This window comes from Sminthopsis crassicaudata, chromosome 5 (genome assembly GCF_048593235.1).
Source record: "Sminthopsis crassicaudata isolate SCR6 chromosome 5, ASM4859323v1, whole genome shotgun sequence".
In the NCBI taxonomy this organism is placed as follows: domain Eukaryota; kingdom Metazoa; phylum Chordata; class Mammalia; order Dasyuromorphia; family Dasyuridae; genus Sminthopsis; species Sminthopsis crassicaudata.
In genome coordinates, this window is record NC_133621.1 from 5,321,011 (window position 1) to 5,342,798 (window position 21,788).

The 21,788-nt window shown below is 37.1% G+C and overlaps 1 protein-coding gene across 4 annotated transcripts in view; it reads right to left on the reverse strand.

Moving 5' to 3' along the window:
* Positions 1-21,788, reverse strand: part of DGKB (diacylglycerol kinase beta) — a 675,591-nt gene that overhangs the window by 134,460 nt on the left and 519,343 nt on the right. For all 4 annotated transcript variants that reach the window (XM_074270708.1, XM_074270709.1, XM_074270707.1 and 1 more), the window contains 2 exons: positions 17,903-17,993; positions 6,903-7,098 (listed from right to left, as the gene is read on the reverse strand). In XM_074270708.1, the coding sequence (XP_074126809.1) occupies positions 6,903-7,098; positions 17,903-17,993 (287 nt within the window). The remainder of the gene's footprint in view (positions 1-6,902; positions 7,099-17,902; positions 17,994-21,788) is intronic.

Genomic DNA, 21,788 nt, shown 5'->3' on the forward strand with positions numbered 1-21,788 from the left:
TTTTTTCTTTATGTTCATAGTCTCTTCAGATCCATGAACAAATTTCATCCACCTGTTATTACATGGATTGTTACATGAAATCTCCCTGAAAACTTATAATGCTTTGGTCCTTGAGACAATCAGATTGATGTGATATGAAGGCAGAAGATTCCAGAGGATCTCATCATCATGGAGCAATAACTTTCCCATCTGGCTCTTGCACAGGACATCTTTAATGATATTGGCCAGCATCTGGGATGGAGAATGCATATTCTTCATATCAATCAGGTTTGAGATTAATTATCATTGGGCCACTGAACGAGAATATTGATTTGCATTTATCATGAGATTCTTTCTTGGAGAAGACCTTTAAGGATGATTTTTTTTCTAACAATACAAAATGATTTCCTTTTTTTCATTAATATAAAGTTTCAACATTTCACAATTGTAGGAGCTCACCCATTCAATAAAAGGAAGTAGTTACATTTTCTCATCTTTTTTTCCCCCTATGGTGATGTTTTTTCATTATAATTATGGTAGTTGGTTGGATATCTTGCAGGTAGCTAAGTGCTGTAGTAGATGGAACTCTGGGCCTAAAATAACCTGCGTTACAATCTGACCTCAGTCCCTTTTCAGCTGGGTGACTGGGTAAGTCACTTAATCACTGATTGACTCAGTGACAATAATAAGAAACTCCAGGGTTCTGGTAAAATTGAACGAGATAATATTTGCATGAACTTAGCACAGTGTCTGGGATGTTGTAGGCACCATATGATCTTAGATATTTGTAGAGGGCTGCAGATATTGGGGGGACTCTGGGTAAGGTATAAGACCCTTCAGCCCAGAGTGAACCTGTTGACAATGTCTGGTTTGGCTCCCTACCTCCATTTGGTGTTCTCATCCTTCAAGAGAAGTCAAGAAGGGCATGATCACCTCCCTTTGGTCCTTAACAGTATTGTTGCTGTCATCGTCATTATTCTTTAGATCATTATAATTTTTGTTTATATTGTTTTCCTGGCTCTGCCAACTTTATCCTTCACTGTTCCTAAATGTTGCCCATGTTTCTCTGGATTCCTCCCATCTGTCATTTTTTAATAGTCCAAAATATAGCCACTTCTTTAGCTGAAAGGCAATTACAGATAGGCAACTACTTTCCCCCCCATTTTTTGCTACCACAAAAGGGAAGGTTGTGTTTTTTCACCTTCATATTAAAAAAGAAGTTCAATGGGATCGTATCTTCTCAGGATCCATCAGTCAATTGCAAAACCATGAAGATGTGGTCTACTCTACAGAATCTTGTGAATCTTTATTCTTTAGCTCTTTTCATATTTTCATGAAGAAAAAAATCTTGACACTGGAGATCATTCTCATGATGGTTAAAGTTAAGAAAGTTGGTCTCTCTTTTCAGAATATTTCATCCCTGAAATAGCTTGCGGATGGTCCCTGCTGCCGTCAAGATATATGGTCTTCAATATTTATTTTTATGGGGGGAGAGTGATCTCCTTCCTGGGCTACTTCTGCTATTCTTCGCCCTTTTATTAATTATCTTCTATGCCATTTTCGTTACCTTGTATTCAGCAGTGTGTGCAGAAATGTTTAATATCTTCCTTTCAAAAAGAAAATAAATAAATGCACAAACTACTTTTAGGTGTAATCTACTTTGTTCACATTGTCTCCAATCCTGTCCAGACTGATGGATGATTACAATGAAAATCTAACAATCAACTACTCTGAGCTCCTGATTTGGCCCCAGCATACATCTGCTTGAATTTTCTGTGACAATCAAGTTTATATCTTCAATTGAAAGGGACAGTAGGTACCAAAGTGAGCAGATCAAGCAATCACTGGTACAGAAGTAAAATATATATTTAAGGTTAGTTCAAAGAAAGTCTTCTTAATGACTTGGAGCAATTGAACAGAATGATTACAAAGCCTGGAAAAACAAGCAATTCATCCTCTACAAATGACATCTACTAAGATCTTTGGATGATCACAAGTCCACTGTGGCAAGGATTCTTTTTCAGGCTCAACAAGATGGTCTCTAAATTCCTTGTCAACTCTGAATTTCAATGATTTCTGATTTTATACATGGAATCTCAAATAATAAAGATCAATTTGATCTTAAATCCTTAAAATGAGTTGTCATTTTTATAGACAAAAATGATATTTTGTCTACTTTAAGCTCCTATTTGTCTACTTTAAGTTCCTATTCTCTTCAGGTTTTTTTGTTTTTGTTTTGTTTTTCAATTTTAATGAAATTGTTGGAAATCCTCAGGAGAGGGGGTAACATGGGAGGAGTCACATGAAGAACCCCAAAGTTATAGGCTGATTAAATCTTCAATAGTAAAATAGTGATTTTAATATTCAGCTACTTTTATTAATAGCACACTATTATTTATATGATGAATTGATAATCACCAGTGGAAATCTATTTTAAATATCACAAGAGGGGAGAAACAAAAGCGAAAAGTTTCCTTTAAAGATTGTGTGATGGAAAAAAAAAGATTGTGTGATGGAAGGTATTTGGGGCAGCTTATATATATAAAAAACAAAACAAAACAAAACAAATGTTCTTAACATGGTATCAGTAGATACTTTTTTTTTGATGAGACAACCCAACTGCCATAATCTTTTTTCTCAATCATTTTTGCAACCAGGTATAATAATACAGTATGTAATTCTTTTTGTGCTTCTAAATTTAATTGACTCAATCACTGAATTTAAATGCTTGGAAATTGTTCTGCTTGCCTGTGTTTGAATGCCAAATGCATCATCTTCAGCTCTACAATGAATGTTGTACTTCTATTTAGCCAATGTCGAACACTGCCTTCTAAATTACCCCAAGTAATCCATAAAACATTGAGTAAAATAGGTAATAATGGATAACAAATGTCCATTTCTATCACATTTAGAATAAGTCTATCTTCAACAAGCCTAGAAAGTGTCATGTTCTTAACCATTAATTGCCATTGAACAGTACACTGGGTGATAACAAAATTTAGCATTCAGTTTATAAAACTATAAAGACATTAATTAACCCTCATCCTGTCAGAGTTCACAGAAGTATCCTCATAATTCCTGTTGCTTAGTTTGAGAAATCGAAGCCAGCATTGAATCTCTCTGCTTTAAGGCTCTCCTCAACTCAAATCCATCACAGTGATTTTTCTAAAGTGCAGATCTAATCATGTCCTGATCCTGCTCAATAAGCCCCAGTGGCTCCCTATTGATTTCAATATCAAATGTAGACTCCTTTGTTTGCTGCCCTCCCCAACCCAAATAGTTCACTTTTGTCTTTGACTCTCAATTCCCAGCAGAGCTCTTGGACAATAGTAGGAATTTAATAAATGTTTGTTAATTGGACAAAATAATATACTCCAAAAAATAAGCTCTCAGGCAAAAAATCCATCATCAGATTTTTGGGGCAGATTAAATATTTTTTATTTTTTCATTTGGTTTTGTAATTTTTTAAGCTAAAGGAATACTTCCTTCAGGAATATCTGAATCAAATCTACTTCTGGTATATCCATCATGTGGGTGGAGGTGTTGATTCAATCCCATTTAAATTTGAGCAAGAAGAATGTATGAGATAAATTCTTTCCTTCTCCTTGGATTATTCTAATTACTGAATAGATAGACAGCCTTAGAGAGGTACAGGATTATTTCTCACCCCTTCCTTGGGACTAAAGTTGTGATAAACTCTGGGCAGTCTAATGCCAAATGGGAATGTAAATGTAAAAAAAAAAAATGAAACAATGACTACATCCCAAGAGGGTTACATTCTATTATATACAAAATGGACACAGGTAAGTTTGGACAGAACAGTCTAAAGAAGGGGAGATTCCTACCAAGTAAAGGGAAAAGGAAAGGCTTCCTTTAGTAAATTATTTCTAAGTTAAAGTTTGAATGATGACAAACATACTAAGAGTTAGGTAATATTCAAAGCACAGCAGGTCAGAGGTGAGGGGTTTTACAAAGGTGTGGTATCGGGGCATGGCAAAGGCATGGGGATAGGAAATGGAAGGCCAATTTTTGGAATGATCAGTTAGAACCTAGATCAGGTCTTGGAAAGAATCAAGAAAATAGTGTAGAGACTGTAAATTCTAAGCTAAGGAATTTAGAGTTTATATTAGAAGCTACAGGAAATCAATTCATGTTGTTGAGTTCAAAAGCAACAGGAACAGGTTGAAGCCTTAGTTAAAAGTACTTGGTAGTTTTGTGGAGGATGCACTAGTGGTGAGACTGATGAGGAGGTCATCGCCACATTGGAGATAAGATACTAAGGGCCTGTGAGCACTAAGAAAGGCTTAGGCCTGAAATGATTTTGCACAAGTCACCATGGGGAGTGAATGACCTCGTGGGGGGATTTATTTAGACTGAAATCTGGGATGTATTGGATGGCCCTTCAATGCATTACTGTCAGTAAACATGTTTGGCAGCTGGTCGCAATGAGAGTGGGATGGGAGGTGGGCTATCATTTGAGACAAACCCACATGCAGGTCTTCCAAAAGTAAGCAGGCAAGTGACCTACAACTTCATGTCAAATGTAAATCTGGGAATTAATAAAGATCCAAAACCCAGAGTGAGGATTCACTTGAGTTTAAGGTTGGCCATGCCCTTGACAAATGTGTGTTTGGATGTAAAATACTGATTTCTAGTAAGAAACTAGATAGTAGTGACAACTTATGCCCCCATCCCCTATCACCCCCCCCACCTTCCACACTACTGTGGAGTCACAGGTCCAACTGGTCCTGCCCAAGAGCTCGGCACATAGCCTGTGCGGTTAAAATTGTCATGTCTTCCTTCATTTCTACCCTGATCCTACACTTTTTCAGTGACTGTTTCATCCTCTCTCATCCCATTTGGAGATGGGAAAACAAACAAATAAACAAACAATCAAACACATTTCTCCTTGGCAGCCTCCACATACAGCTGCTCTCTTGGCATTAAAGGGATTAGAGCTGGGGGTGGGGTTCTCTTCTCCAAATAGGTACCTCTACTCTTATGTCAGGGTGATCTCCTAAAAAAGGGATGGAGCAAGGATCTGAGCAATTTAGGGTCAGTCAACAAACAGTTTTGAAGCTTCTATAATGGGCCAGGCACTAGGCTAAGGATGGTGGATAACCCTCCTCAAAAAGCAAGACCAATCATTGCTCTCATGTAGCTCCCAATGAAGTAGAGGAGACACATGTAGAAAGATATGTACACACACAAATGCAAAGTCGTGGGCAGGATCAGATCCACTCACCAGATTGAGATTGTTTTCTTTACCACAAGGGAAGGTTCATTTGGTGGGGGGGGGTAGGAAGGGGATGAGGGTATATTTCTGGATATGATTATGATGTACAATTTCTATAAAAATCAAAATAAAGCAAAGCAAAACTCTGCAACAAATCTGGGGAGTGGCAGCTGACCTCAGAAATCCCCAAGCTCTGGGGAAAGCTAGGAGTTTGGCTACATGGACTGCAGAGACATCAACACGTATATAGGGACAAATGAATTCTCAGGATGGTCTTTGGGTAACTAGGTTGCACAGTGGTTGGAGTACAGGGCTTGGAATCATGAATTCAAACCTTGCCTCAGACACATACTAGCTGTGTGACCCTGGGCAAGTCATATAACCTATGCTTCAGTTTTCTCATGTTTAAAGTAAGCTGGAGAAGGAAATGGCTAACTATTCCAGTAATTTTACCAAGAAAACCCCAAAAGGGTCATGAAAAGTCAAGTAGGACTCAAATAACTCAATAAGAGCTGCCCATCGTACAGAAAGCCCAGGGTACCATGGGTGTGGCTCAAAGGCAATATTTAAACTAGAAAACAACAACAACAACAACAACCCAACCTATCCTTTGTACCCTAAATAATTTCATTTTCAAGAATGCTCTTTCTGTTCATTTTTAGGTCATTCTCAAGGCTGTGGCTATTTGTCTACCAGAAAAACTCTTCTCTTAATACTTGTCTTAATTTCTGAAATTAAGAAAAGTAGGAGCTCTTTGAGTATTCTTCCATGTTTTAAACAACTTTTTATTTTCAAAATACATGCATGTTTTCAACATTCACCCTTGCAAAACCTTATGTTCCATTTTTTTTCTCCCTTCCTTCCACTCACCCACTTCTTTATACAGTAAGTAATCCAATGTATCTTAAATATATGCAATTCTTCGATAAATATTTCCATAATTATCAAGAACATCCTTCCCTTATTAGGACAGGGAAGGAACCCTGCGTTTTTGATGAAATTCTATCATCTTCAATGCCAAGTTTTACCTTGATATTTGATTACTTGTACTCCTAGATAATCAAAAACAGGAAAGCTTATATTAGTTCACCCCTAATGTCTATTCGCAATATTTCAAGATTCTAATATATAAGATGGCAATAGCATAATTTTGCCTCATTAGGATAAAGGAAAAAAAAAAGTCCCATAACTATCCCTGTCCTTTTGCACATTATCGATTTATCAGTGATTGCCCTAGATTCTTGGGGTGAGGCGTCTAAGCTGGTGCCGACAGAAATAGTGGGTGAATATTTTTCTTTACTTGAGGTTCATTCAATTTAAGATAATTATTTTGCGTAAGAAATACGGTGAACACCTTAGCAGCAGAAGGCACCATTTTATTAGCCAAGAAATGCACACATAAATGTGATCTCCTTGGGGGATGAGAAGCATTATCCCCTGTTGTTTTACAGGAAAAGAATAATGGAAAGAAAGAATAAATGAATGATTGGATCTAATTTACACCATGTTTTAAACTCCTGTTGTAATGTTCTATAATCACGCGTGTTATTCAGGCAATATGATGATTCAAGTGAACATGAATATGTTATTTATTATGGAACATTAAAAACTCCTCAATTAGAAAAGCCAGCAATGCAGACGAGTTAATAAATTACATGCTGATTCAGAAGAAGCTTGGAAAACTTACCTTGACTTGCAAACTTTAGCTCTTTAACATCAGTGACAGTTGTTCTCTTGTCTGATCCCTTCTTTTCAGTTCGGCGATGACTACGTCTTTTCTTGGTCTCTCCCCAAAGATTGGATCCTCCATGCATGCTGGGAATATTCAAAATCGCAATTCCTTCCAGCGAGATGTTTATTAGGTCTAGCTGCACGCCATCACACTGATCAGAGAAAGTGACAAAGGGAAAAGTGAGAAAAAACAGAAAATTTCAATCTGTATTATTGTATTTATTGTTCGCTATCCCATTTTCATTATTGACATGAAGCAATTTTCATTCATTATTTTGCATTTCAGAGTCAATCTTTCAAGACCACCTGATCATCCTAAATGTGAATTTAAAAAGAATCTCTTTAGTTTTGAGAAAAAAATTTCTTTGAATCAAATTAATAAAATCTGGCTGTCTATCCACCTGTATGTTTTCTTTATCCAATCGTCCTTTCAATCATGACTACTAACTTTACCAATATAAGAAATCCAGTGTCTAGATGACCTGGCTATTATACCTTCCTGCCTTTAGACCAATATGGCCTAGTTTCCATGGGTAACATTTGCTAAGGATCTATTGTATCCAGAGCATTTGAGGAAGGGAGTGAAAGGAGGATAGTTTAAAGTTCTCAGGGAGCTTATGATCTTATTAAAGAGACATTTACTTATTCACTCATTCATTTACTCAAAATATTTTTTTCTGAGCATGTGGTAAATCCAAGGCACTGGGCTAAATGAAACACAAGATACAAAAATGGATAAAATAAAATAAGGGTCTTGGCCTCCAAGAACTTATCATCTTATAGGAGAAATAAAACAGAGATAAATAACAAATAGGGTATGTACTCAGGATTAAAAAAAAAAAAAACTCATGCAAGATGCACAACAAGGATAAAGGAAGCCCTTTTTACTGGAAATATCAGGGAGGAATGCTTGGAGATATAATGGTGGGCTGGATTTGGACATATTCTCCTGGGGATTTAGGGTAAGGAGGAGGAGAAAATGGTTTGCCCTAGCCAGAGGGAAGAGCATGAAGGAGAAATCACATGGAAAAGTCATGAATAGGACATATGAATAATTTTAAAACAACATATGACTAAAGTAAGTAAATTTAGGCAACTTGGAATTAATTGAGCAGAACCAGGAAAATGCTCTAAAATACATTATTACCAGAGTTTTGAAGAAGGTAAAGAACAAGGATTAACAATGAGTAGGGGCAAGGAAAATGTAGGTTCTTGATCTTTTTTATGGTTCCTGTCTCTTTTTGATAGGTTGGTGAAATCTGCGATATCTTCTTAGAAGGATATTAGTAAATGCAGAAAACCAACTGCCTACTTTAACAAAGGAAGCCTATTATACGAAAATAATTGTACTTTCATTTTAGCTCTTCTTTCTATCTATCCATCCATCCATCCATCCATCCATTTATCCCTCTAACATGTTTACAAATCTTAAGTTAAGAGCCTTTAAAGGCAAAATGGGTGGAATTAAGGATCAAAAGATATAAGGTTGAAAAGGATGTTAGAAATCATATGATTTGGTTCATTTCCAATTCCAAGATTTTACAGCAAAGAAATTGAAATCAGAGTTAGGAAATGACTTGCTCACATCCTAAGGAGCCACAATCCAAAGGGAGGTTTTTACACCCTTTCTGATTAGCCGACACCATCTTTCAGGAAGCTTCATCTGTCCTTGTAGTGGAATTGGAGAAACAAAGGGCTCTGTGGCTTTCAAAAACTGGTTGTTTTGCCTGGAATGGGGCAATTAAAAGAGTTCTGACCCCCTTTCTCTTATGATTTTCCATTTATTCAATGTGAATCAATGGGGAAGATTAGTTTCAACAGATAATGGTTTACTTGGTAAATAACTTCTCTGCAATTCATCTTTGCTAAGAATCAAGAGAGTTCACCTTAGGACTGTCCAATGTAAATACCACGTTCCATTTGTGTCTCTAAAAAGAACTATTAGCTAGACCTGAAGAAAGAAAAGGGGTCCCTTTACTGTACAAGTGGGGCCATTCCTTCCTCTTTTCTCTACAAAAGGAATATAGCAATCCCATCATGCTCCCCAAACAAAAACTGGAGGCTAGAACAATCCATTGTGGACCCCCCTCCACAGCGGTGTAAATCGACAAGTGAGAAAGTGCCAAGTTTTCATTCCATTTGTTTCAACAGGGGTGAAAGCAAGGTCTTTGCAGGTCTTTTTCAGAGGCCAAGCGATTTTCCCCTCTTTTTATGTATTAAATTAAGATGATTTATTTTACTAAAAAATTCTCCTCATGTGTATCCTCACTTACTGCTATACATTCTAGATAAACAGATATTAATTTCATAATTAAAAGTAATCTTGTGTAAATACCCTGCAGGCCTCAAAGAATCAAACACATACTGTGTGTCAGGCCTCCCACTGTCTTCAAGTGGAATGTACTGGCTGGATAATTAGATAGTACATATTTTTTAACCTTATTTGCATGCATATTATATCTTTTGCACACTGACAAGCAGCAGTAACAACAAAAGTCAGATTACCACAGGGAATTCCCACAAAGAAGTCTTCATTCCTTATAATTTGCAGCCTAAATTAAAATAATTTGATCTTTGACAAGGATGAAATGTCAAGCAGAAGGGGGTCCTCGACAAGCTCCGGCCTGTGGCTTCTGAAATCTGCCTAATTTATGTCAGTCACTTCTTAATACATATTTAAGTGTTACACAAAAAAGATGATAAATATGCAATATGACACCTTTGGTATTTCCCTGCTGTTAATTTATAAAGGTCTGGCGTCCCCCAAACCAGTTCGAATTATTTAAATAACAGAGGAATTGTGAAATAAGATGGTTCGGGGGCCTGGCTTCCATTTGCACTCAATATTGAGCACAGCAGGCAGTATACCAAGACAATTATTTGACTAGGCCTCTGAACCCTGCTGTGATGAGTTACTTTCAGAATTAGTAAAAGAGGGTTTCTTTTGTTCATCTGGAGAGGAATTCTCTACAAAGAGAAGCCTCCCCCCTTCTTTGACAGTCCTAACGGATTGGGATGTGAGAGTTGGGAAACATGACTGTACACTGTTACTATCTGTTGTCTTTCTTTTGTGTCCTGTTTCCTTCAGGGGCTTTGAAGGGACTGCAAGACTCCAAATGAGCCAACGAGACGACGTGGTAGAAAGCAAAGTTGATGCCGTCATACTTGGCACAAGAGATGGAATGGTTCCCTTGTCCCTGCCCTGTCCAGATCTAGCATGTGAATATTGTTCTCAACCAGAAAGTTCCAAAGGTTATTCTACTTAGGAGCTAATGAAAGAGAATGGGAGAGTTTACCCTGGAAGACAAGACATAAATAAAACTTGATAGCTATCTTAAATTATTTAAAGATCAATCTTCAGTAGGTTTTAAGAGACTTTTGCTTAGATCTATAAGGTAGAACAATGAACAAAAATGGACCATTGTGGAGAGATTTTTCCCTTTCAATCTGGTGATGTGCAGGGAGCCCTAGCATATTTCCACTCAATGCAAGGAAAACAAAATTTTCCTGGTCCTATCCTTTAGGGTCAAATAAGAGTGAAATAGTATTTCTCAGAAAACAAAAGGTTTGTCTAAGGGAAGGGAGAGGGGAAAATGAAGGACAAAAAATTTGGAACACAAGGTTTTGCAAGGGTGAATGTTGAAAACTCTCTATGCATATGTTTTGGAAATAAAAAAAACACTTTAAAACAAAAGAAAACAGAAGGTTCCATCTGCCTAAATTTTGTTGAATGCTGGATGTTGTACAAAGGTATCATCATTCAGTTTAAAGTCCTTGATTTCTAGGAACACTCTCCACTCTGACTTTCTCTGCTTCTGCTTCCTCTCAAGTACAGATCTGGCCTTAGACCTGGTTTGGAAGGGATCTTGGACGTCAATCAATCCAATCCCTGATTTAAAGATGAGAAAACTATGGCCCAGAGAGGTAATAATAAGCAGTTTCCTTAGATCTGAATGAATGATTCTCAGAGTAACAAGGAAATTCCCTGAGAATCTTAAAGAACACTAGTCCTCCGAAAAGAAGACTAGGCATTTCAGGACATAAATCTTTATGAAGGGTCAGTTTCCATTAGTTGGTGCCGCTAGGTTGTCTTCTTCTCTTTCAGTTAATGTTATGCTCGTTAGTCTGGAACAATCACCTTTTTTTTTTTTTTAATATATGAAGGCCAGACATTGCTGCCACCATTTGAGTGAAGAAAACTTTATGCTAAAGCAAAGGCGATGAAAGAAAAAACACTTCCCTATTGTGCCAAATAAAATTCTCATCCTTTCTTCAGATTTATGTTTCTTTTAAGAAAAAAATAAGTAAAAAGGCACAAAAAAGCTGGAAAGCTACACTACAGACAGTCAATAAATTCTAAAAATTATGCAAATATCCAAAAAAAGAGACATTTTTTTCTGTAACTGATCAAGTCTGTTGGAACTGGAACATCATAGGTTCAGCCTGAAGCTGGCAATCTTGTTTCTTCATTCTGCTGACAAAGCCAGCAGGAAGAAGATGGAAGGATGTATAAACAATGGGAGTCACATCTGATTTACTAAGCCATAAAAAACTCAGGGGTCAAGAAGAGGTGTTTTTTTTTTGTTTGTTTCTGTTTTTGTTTTACAAAGGGAATATGAGCCTTCAAGGTCTTTGTTCACTTCCCCAATCAAAGACAATCCAGCTGTTATCTTATTATCCCACCTGTTAGGCAGGGTAAGCAGAGGATACAGGCTTGGGCTTAGAGTCTAGAAGAGCTTAGTTGAATGGGTGAGAGTGAATCAATAAACCTTCAATGAGCCTCAATTTCTTTATCTCTGAGGAATAACAGGCCCTGCAGTGACTGTATATTAAGAATTGTGGCAAGGGTCTAGTAAGATAACTTAAGTCAAGTGCTTGCAAAGCCCTGGTAAATAAGAGTCATGTCATTATAATGCAAACATAACATATAATAGATTATAATTATTGATATTCAGTCAGTCAATCAAGATGGTTTTTTTGTTTGTTTTTTAACTTGCTTTCTCCATCCCAGACACCATAATAAAGACTAGAAATACAAAGAAAAGCAAATACAGCATCCCTTCCCTCTGGGAGTTTCTATTCTGATAGTGTAAACCAGTTATGAAAAAGTAGTTATTTTGAATATCAACCAAAAAGCATCATATTGGATTCATGGAGCCATGGGGAGACACTGATGCTTACTAAGAGAATTCTATGGTTACATCTGCAAATCGAGAAAATCACTCTGCAGGGAAGTGGAAGGTAAACTGGAATGAGGAGATAGGAGATAGAAAAATTAGGGAGAAGTTATCCCATTAGTTCAGGTAAAAGAGAAACTCTGAAATAAAGTTGTGACTGTGAGTGGAAGCAAGGGGATTCATATGAGAAATGGATGCTGTGAAGGTAGAAATTTCAAATTTGGAAATAGATTTAATATAAGAGGAGACAGACAGACAGGAAGAAGCAAAAAGCCAGATAAAGAGAGAAATGAGTGGAAGGTGGAACCTAAGTTATGAATATGGGTGACTGGAAGGATGGCCTCCATAGCATTAAAGATGCTCAAAAAAGGTGAAATTTGTTTATTGGGGGAGTATGTGGAATGAATCACAAATTCAATTTTGGACATGGTGAGTTTGAAATATCTCTAGGACCTCAAAGTGCAGGGGCCAAATAAGTTGTTGAAGATACAAGCCTGGAGGTGAGGAGAGAAATAAGAGCTCTGCTTTAGAATCTGAGACTCAACTGTGTAGAGATGATAATGGAATCTATGAGAAAAGAGAAGTTTATTGAGGGAGAAGAGAAAACGATCTAGGATAGAGCCTTAAGGGACACTTATGTTCAGTGGGCATGACTTCATATAATTACTATCAATTAGGAAGACATATAAAGTATAATATAAAAGCATCTATAATATGCAGATATGAGAATAGGGACTGCCATCTTTGATTAGGTAAAACATCAAAACATCAACTGATGACCAGAGTATATATTTTCTTATATAAACAATATGCCTAGATCCAGATTCAGAGAAAGGAAGAGATTTACCTGATGTATATTTGATTCACTAGTAAAAACCAGAGGGACTCATAAGACTGGTTAAATTCTGATTCAAAAAAAGATGTCTAGAACAAACCAAAAAAGTAAATTATCAAATATTCTATATGATTAAAATAAATAGAAAAACATATTAAAATACAAGCAAATGATCAATCAAAGGGAGCCATGGAAGAAACATAATTGGAAATTTTGCTACAGGGAGAAGTACCAAAACAACATGAAGGAAGTGGCACAAAATAGGATGTGAATGTTTGTGGGAGATAGTGGTTCACATCCCCAACAAGCCAATGGGCTATTGCCATTGTCTAAATAAGAGGTGATGAAGGCCTGCATCATGGTGGGGACACTGTCAAAGGAGAGGAGAGGGCATATTGAAGAGATACTGCAGAGGTGAGATCAGCAGATTTTGACAACTGATTGGATTCAGGGAGTGGGAAAGTAAGGAATATGGGGTGACACAATGTTGGGAGCCTCCCTGTGTAACTGAGAGGATGGTGGTACACTCAACAGTCACAGGGAAATTAGGAAGAAGGGAGGTTTGGGGAGAATGATAATGAGTTAATTTTGGACATGCTGATTTTAGTTATCCAAAGGATATCCAGCTCAGGATGCTTCAGCACCTAGGACAGAGATTGTCCTATAGTAGGCTCTTAAACATGATTAATATATTAATGAAAAATCATTAATTTTTTATTTTCTAAAATTTAGAGCGAGAGACAATCTTTCAAGTCACCAAGTCCACCTCCTATTCTCTCTTCAGAGATAAAGAAATGGGCTCAAAGAGTTAAAATCATTTGGTCCAGGTTACATTTGTAGCAAGTGGCAAGCAGTATTCCCACCCAGATCATCTGTCTATAAAATTGGAACTCCATCATGGCCCACTGTCTTATCATCCTATTGACTTGTCCCATTGAACTTCTTTTGGCTTTTTACTGATCAGCACTTAACAGCACATGGATCTTAAGTCTCTTCTCAATCACTCTGCAAAGCTGTAGTGCTCACCACTAGAAGTCATTTTCTATTCTAAAAATCAAGTCCTGAAGAAACAGAAAGTGTAAATAAGAAGAAGCTACTGGTTTTTCTTCAATAGTCCAACAGACTCAGTTCTCCAATGGAACACAACGTCCTTGAGTACAGAGGCAGCTTTTAATGCAGTATTTTTAGATTCAGGTGCCTACTACAGGGCCTAGCAATATAACTAGTATCCAATCTATATTTAATTACTTGAAATGTGAGCACTTAAAAAAGAGGGCTCTCTATCTTCCTGCCTGGAATACTGAGCTCAGTGCCCTCAGCCTATTTCTGACAGTGACTCAGGTCTCTACAATATTGTCCCATTTCACAATGGCCATAGTCATCTTCTGATTTCACTGAAGAGACAGAACTGAAATAAGAAGTGACTTTACAGAAAGGGCCACTTCACTTACACAAAAGGAAACAGAGGCCCATCTATAAATCGACTTGCCCAAGGCTACTTAAACAGAGGTAGGATTGGATCCCAGGTCCTTTGACTTCTTCAAAGGCTGCAGTGGATCGCAGAGCCAGTCTACTAACAATAGGACAAGCTGGAGAGGAGGTGGGGAATACAGTGCTTTACCACTCTGCATCTCTTTGTCTACATCATGAACGCTCTAGTACTGACACAATTGAGATTTCTCTTTTTTAATGGAAGTTCTCACATAGAAGAGTTCTCTTTCCCAGTGGGCCTCCCCAGTATAGAAAATAACAGTTCCAGAAAAATATCAGATAGCATCCTCCATGAAGGTTTCCTCATCCAGTGACTGCCATCATGGTAGGTTCTCTGCTCATCAAGCACTCAGACATTTAGAACTAGTAGCAACCTTGAAGAATTATATAAGACACCCTCATGCCTAAACTGATGAACTGAAGAAACCCAGGAAGAAAGAGTGGCTTTTCTAAGATCATTCAAAGAACATGTGAGAGAGCCATAAGGTGAACCCTGGTCCTCCAGGACTCTGATTATAGCATTCTTTTGACTATCCCATGATGCAACATGAAGGGTCCAGTTCAATTTATGTTCTCTATTGTTCAGGAGTACTTGGCATCATTTTAAGCCAGATGACAAAGAGAGATCTAAGTTGACACAACATTATGCAAGTGAACATTTTTAAAGTTAACTGAATTATAAAATCATTCTGAGGGCAATAAACTTACTCAGAAATGTTGAATTAGGAGCAGAAACTTGGATAAAAGCTTAACTCAGCTCTCTATAAGGGATCTGAGAGTCAACTCTGGACTTGGAGCCAGGAAGTCCTGGGTTTGAATGCCACCTTACTTACAGGATGTGACTGGGAAAGGTATTGAAGCTATCTGAACCTCTACTTCCTCATATAAGATGGCCTTGCCAGTCAGGCCTTGGAGGTCCCTTGCAATTCCAAGTGGGACCTTGAATTTTGACATCTGATGAGTGTGAAATATGGGGGAAGTCAAGGAGCACAGAAAAGATCTATATCAGTAAAATCAGAGATCCACCAATGTGGCCAAGTTTTTTTTTTTTTTTTCTTAAAGATATCACATTTAGTCAAGATTCTGTTTTAATTATATAAAAATTCATAAGCATTAATATTTTGTGAATAATATTTGAAGTTATCCCCCTAAAGCTCCATATTTGCTATTGGGTCCTCTTCTCAGATATATATCAGGTACCATCCCATTCTAATGTGAGAAAAGTCAAGAGTCTAGATGCTAAACCCAGATATATTTATTAGATTCACTCAAGGAAACTCTTGTCCTTTCTGCAAGTATTATGAAATAGCAACATCTTAGCATTTAATCTCCTATTTCCATAAAAGGTTTTTTTGGATCATGGTATATTTTAATTGACTGTTTAAGAGTCAACATTTAGTTCTTATACCTCCATTGGTCCATCTAGCTTCACAATCATGAGAAAAACATTTAATTTTTTAACCTCAGTTTTTTCTTCTGTCAAAAAGGAATAATAGCATAGCAGGGATAAATGAGAGAATCAAATGAGATAATTATATGAAACCCCTTAGCAACCATCAATCAATCAACATGCATTTATTAAGTACCTATTATGTATCATAAAACATTATAAAAATGTCAGCTAGTGAGTTAAAAAAGTTATTTAGAATCCATTCATTAAGTCCACCTATCAAGAAAAGACTGAAATTCAGTTTATTATTAGTGGTGATGATGATGATGGTGGTGGTGGTGATAATGATTATACCTTAGAGTGAAATAGCACTTCACAGATTTTATCTGATTGTCATATTGGCCCTGAAGGAACCCTAAAGAAAGGATCCTTATTCCCATTCATTTTACAAATGAGGAAACTAAGGCTTCTGGAGGAGGTGGCTTGATCATATTTACACAGCTAGTAGATAGCATGCTGGACAATACAACTCAGGTCCTTGGACTCTAGGTATAGAGGTCTCCTCCCTGCCTTGTTTACAAGAGTTAATACTGGTGGCCAAAGGGAGGGTTTGATCTTGGTTTTGTGGCCACAGACGAAGTAAACTACTGTGTAGAGATGGACTCCAGGTGAGCAAGAGTACCAATCCTTCATCTCTTCCAGAGAGATACCTGGAGCCCCTAGTAAGATCATCATTATAGTGTATGTGGCAATAGAAATAAATTAACTGATCAGAGAATACAAACATCTCTAACTTTTACAGTTCCTCTGTTAACATAATTCCATTCTAATTCGCTCATACTAAGGAGAACTTAGCTATTCAAAGTCAATCTAACATAATACTTAAATGATTCCATGCCCTTGGAGTTTGGAAGACCTGAGTACCAGTGTTGACACTGGAACTCTGGACGAGTCACTGAAACCTCAATGCTTCTGGATGGATACTCTTTAAGACCATAAGCTGCAGAGGGGATACCCATCTGTATCAGAGGAGTGAGTTTCCTTACTGGGAATAAGTTCCATGGATTAAAATCTCAAATCTAAAACATCTAAATCCAGCCAAAGAAATGATGTCTTACTTGGAATAGGCTATAAGTTGCCCCCCAACACCTCAAATCACCTCAAATTAATTACTAATTATGAATAGGTCAAGTGTGGAAGAGGAAGAACCATTTATCCTTTTCATTATGAAATAAAAAGATATTGAAATTTAAAGTTCATAAGACTGGATCATGGATCAGATGCTAAGTCCTGATTTCATACCTGTGCCTTTAACTTGCTCATTCTCTAAAAATCCTCTCCCTTTTTTTCTTCTAGTCTCCCAACCTCTCTGTATAAGTAAGCCATCTCCTTTTATCCATAGCCTCTCAGATGCCCATGTCCCAAGCTGCCAATATATTTTTATAGACTTGTTTGCTCCTTGACTTTTGAAAGTCTTTTTTTCCTCACTAACTTTGCTCTATTTCTTGGCATTTCCACTTCCTACATGGGTAATGGAAACATGCCAACCTTGGTCACCGAGGAAAGCTACTTAATGAATGGGAATGAATTGGCAAAAAGTGTATTTTTTAACCTTTATTCAGGAAAGTAAGTACAATTTTAGTGAATTGGGTTTTAAAGGTTATAAAATATTGAGACCTGGATATAATAAGGGTTTTTTTTTCTTTTTTTTTGTATCTTGCAAGATTTTTCTCTCCTCCCTTCAGTGTCTTTCATTTAGCTTACATCTTTCTCTCTACATCAGGCACTGTGACTGATCCATTGATTTTTAGAAGCTATGCTCCACCTCTTACCCTCTTACTCAGTAATAAGTCTTCACTAATAACCAAGATGAATTTCATACCAAAATTTAGGGCAACCCCACAGCAAGGCAGTTTGACAAAAATAACATTTGAGACTCCTAGCTTGGCGTTCTCTGCATGGCTCAGAGTCTCGCTCATCCAGAGCCCTCCTTGCATAGGAGAAGTGTTAAAGTCAAGAAAAACTCGCTCCTAATTCCCTTGAAGAGAACTTCTTTTCCTTACTTCGATCTCCACGGATTCATGCAGCCTCTTGCAGGTCGCTGAGAATGTCTCCGAGGTGCCAAACTCAAAATACCAAAACTTGTTCTTCATTCTGAAACAGGAAAAGGAGAAAAGGCTTAGGGAAAATCAGTAACAGACAGAAAAGAAAAGAAATGGGTCCATCTTGTCTTCTGCCAAGAATAATGGGGGAGGTTTGGGCACATTTGACGTCCAGTGTGAAATGGATGAGCCCATAATTTTCACAACTTAAATGTTGGTGTCAAGTTGCATGATGGCCCCTAAAGGGAGAACAGAAATGTATTTCATATGACAGGTTCAAGTGCACCCCTGTCTTTTCTTCCTTTGGAATTATCAGTCCTCCCCTCCCTCAACTCCCCTAGCTAACAAAGGAAGAAGCTTGATGGGGGTGGGAGAGAATTGTCTCAAAATAAGGATGGGTAGCTGAGGGATTGAGAACCTGGAATTTGACAGGGATAGATGTCATAGAAGAAAAAAAAACCCTACCCATTAGAGTTATTAGTCTAAGATATTATGGGGTGCAAGGGAGACAAGAAGTATGCAGTTTCACTTTTCCTAATGCTACCTGAATGATCAGAGATATCTGAATCTCAAAGCTAGAGTTCAGTATTTTGCTTCCAATTAGAGCCCAATACATTTGTTAGATGGGATTCAATGAAAAACACAAAAGAAACAAAAATGGACACATTGACTTAGGGGTGCATTTTTTTCTACAAAGCCAGTGGTTTTGCATTTCTCATCAATAATTGGCCTATTTGGAAATCATTTTTTTTCAGTTCCCCCCTCCTTGGGAAGGGTTAGAGTTTGTGTAGGAGGATGGAGGAGGACCAAGTCAGATGGAATCACATGTCTTTGCAAGAAGTTTAACGGCTTGTCTTTTAAAACAATGCAAATAGCTCAACTCCTGGGAATGAAATGTAATTTCATGGAAGAAGACAGGATTTTTAAAAGGCCCTAGTCATGTGGTTAAAAAAAACATAGTGTGATAAAAGTCATTTTTGACAAAGCTAAACCATTTCTAATCATTTGTTACTCAATCAGAAATCCTGAATGCAGTTCGAATAAGATACACATTTATATGTGCACACGGACACACATGTGAACAAAGGTACAATCGGAATAGACATTTTCCTCATTTCCCTGGCAAACACTGAAGATGCCATTTAGTGCTATCTGACTTATAAAGCCTGACATCTGTATCTTGGACCTGATACAAACTGACATATACGCCACGTTCCAGAATATAACAATTGACATGTCTACTAAAGGCAGCAACCACAGGGGGCATAATTAACAAATTGCACCCTGTTTCAGTCACAGAAAATGCCATTGGGACCGATGCTTTACATGTGATGATGGCATGCAGAAAACATTGCACAGAATTTGAAGTCCTAAAAAATCCCAACAACTTAAAACAGCTTTGTGGATAAGCTCTCTAAATCTTCAGGACCCACTAGAATTTTCAAAGGTTGTTCGATGTTCACCAGCCCATTTCCTAATTTTTATTGTGGGGAGGAAAACAAATTGAAAATCATTAACCTGAAGGACTGTATTAAGTGTAGCACTCTTGATATCTCAGAAGATATTTATTTTTTTAGATTAAAACATAATTTTTAAAAGTTGCTTGATGTTTAGGCCTCTGATAAAATAAATGTTTATGCGGAGATCACATAGATCTCTTCCTCTGTTTGTAGAATTCTTATCGTAGGATATTTAGGCACAAAGTGACGTGGAAGTTTGGCTACATATAATCAAATTGGAAATAGATTCCCATGGCAAATATCATCCTCTAAATTGAACTGAAAATTTGGTTGCCCTCCTTCATTCTCAAAGAGGACCAAGATGAGATCATTATATCAGACTCAAGTTTTTCTATGTCCAACAGTGACTGATCAGACCAATACGGCTCAGAGTTTCTGCCACAGTTTGGGCAGGGACTAAAAATATGGCTAAAGTGCAGATCTGCTTGCTGGGATGGCACTTTCCAGGAAGTAGCATCACTTAACACCTGAGCTCTAACTTGCTCTTGCCACACTTTTTTGTTGATGATTGGTTCATCTCTCCTATACTCCACCCATTGATCATGAACAATGGACACTATTTTTGCTCAGCTTTTTTTCTTTATTTACAATGATTACCAGACATGGTTCTGGGTGCTGCTTTCTAACCCTTTCAGCCCAGATATAGAGGCGGCCAGGATCTTGACATTTAGAAAATGGTTGAGTTCCCAAATTCATTCTTTTGACTGTCAAAGTTCCTTATGATTCAATTAGAATGCGACCCACTTCTATTAGATTAACAGATGTTTGTTGCCCCTATTCACAAACATGTCCATTCACTCTCTTCAGCTCCTCAGGATTCCACCCCAATCCCCATTCGCCATTTTGGTTTACATCATGGTCCATGGACCAACGTTCCTTTGAATTTCAGATGTTACAGCCATTTTTATGTTTCACTTAGAGAAATATATGGAGGTGATAAAGCCTACATAGAATGTGAGTCCACATGACAAATTAAAGGCTGTTAAATTTTATTTTTTTTATACTAAAACGATCTTTGGATTGTAGGAATGCAAAAGAGCACGTTTGAACATACATACCATCTCTTTTTTATGGCACACATTTGAAAATGAGCCGGTGCATTCCTAATCACTTTTGACAGGGCAAAGAGATAAATAATCTTGGCCTAAAAATCTGAGCCTAAAGTTTTAGGCTGCCATGAATTTTTAAGACCAAGATGTAATGAGACTTTTGTTTAGAAGGCCTTGTGGCTACTAGGGTGAGGGCTGAACTCATGCTAACAAGTCCTAGGACACTGGGTTAAATGGGCCATCTGAATGCTCAGGTCTTTATTATTTTTTTTGAAGTATTTACTCTATTCTAATTGTAAACCTTCTAATTCATCTTTAATATTCAAAGCACTTGGTTGCCAGGTGTTCAGCTAAGGATGGAGGGCACGATTTCCAAGTACAGAGCATTTTCATCCTGACTGTCATTTCTGTTTCTCTCATATAGCAGTACAGATGAGGAAAATTATTGAGCTTTCTTTTTCCTCGCGTTGTTGAAGAGAAATCATTCTTTGTCAACATCGCAGCTAATGGGTACTCTGTAGCTCAGGCTCTTTACCACTAAATATGTTACCTGATTGCTAAAATATAGATCTGGGCTAGTTTTTTTTTTCTTTGATGATTCTAAGCATTTTGTCTTTTGGGTTCTAAGGAATATTCTTAAGTCAAGCAGAAAAAAGTGGGGGAATATGTGGGGAAGCAAGAAACATTTATATATATATATATATATATATATATATATATATATATATTTTTTTTTATATATTATTTATATATATATTATAGCAATAACATATTTTCTAAACTTTTCTAATGGTGATCATTCAATTCTAGTCAATAATTATTTGTTAAGTTTTTGTCTATGACAAGAAATATATATATATATATATACATATATATATATGTATATATATATAAAGAAACTGAAAATTAACTAGTCCTGAAGCCCAGTGTTGGTAAAAACAGTTGGAAAACTAAGGACATGGGAGAAGATGTAGAAATACCTCAATTGCTCCAGTGCATCATTGTTGAAATAACAATTTTGTGGCATAGTTTTAAGTCAGTAGCATCATTTGGAAATTAAATCAGATCTTTCTATATTCTTGGGCTTTTCCCTTTGACTTTTCGATAAACACTTCGAAGGAATTGTTGACTGTGACTGCCTCCAACAGCACAATGAATCACAGGAAATAATAATTTTACAAGAGTCATTCCTTAATGAAACAACCTTCTTCTAAAAGTTGGCTGGCTTACATATTTAACAACCCAAAGGAGACGTTCTTAGCATCTGGGCTCCTTGAA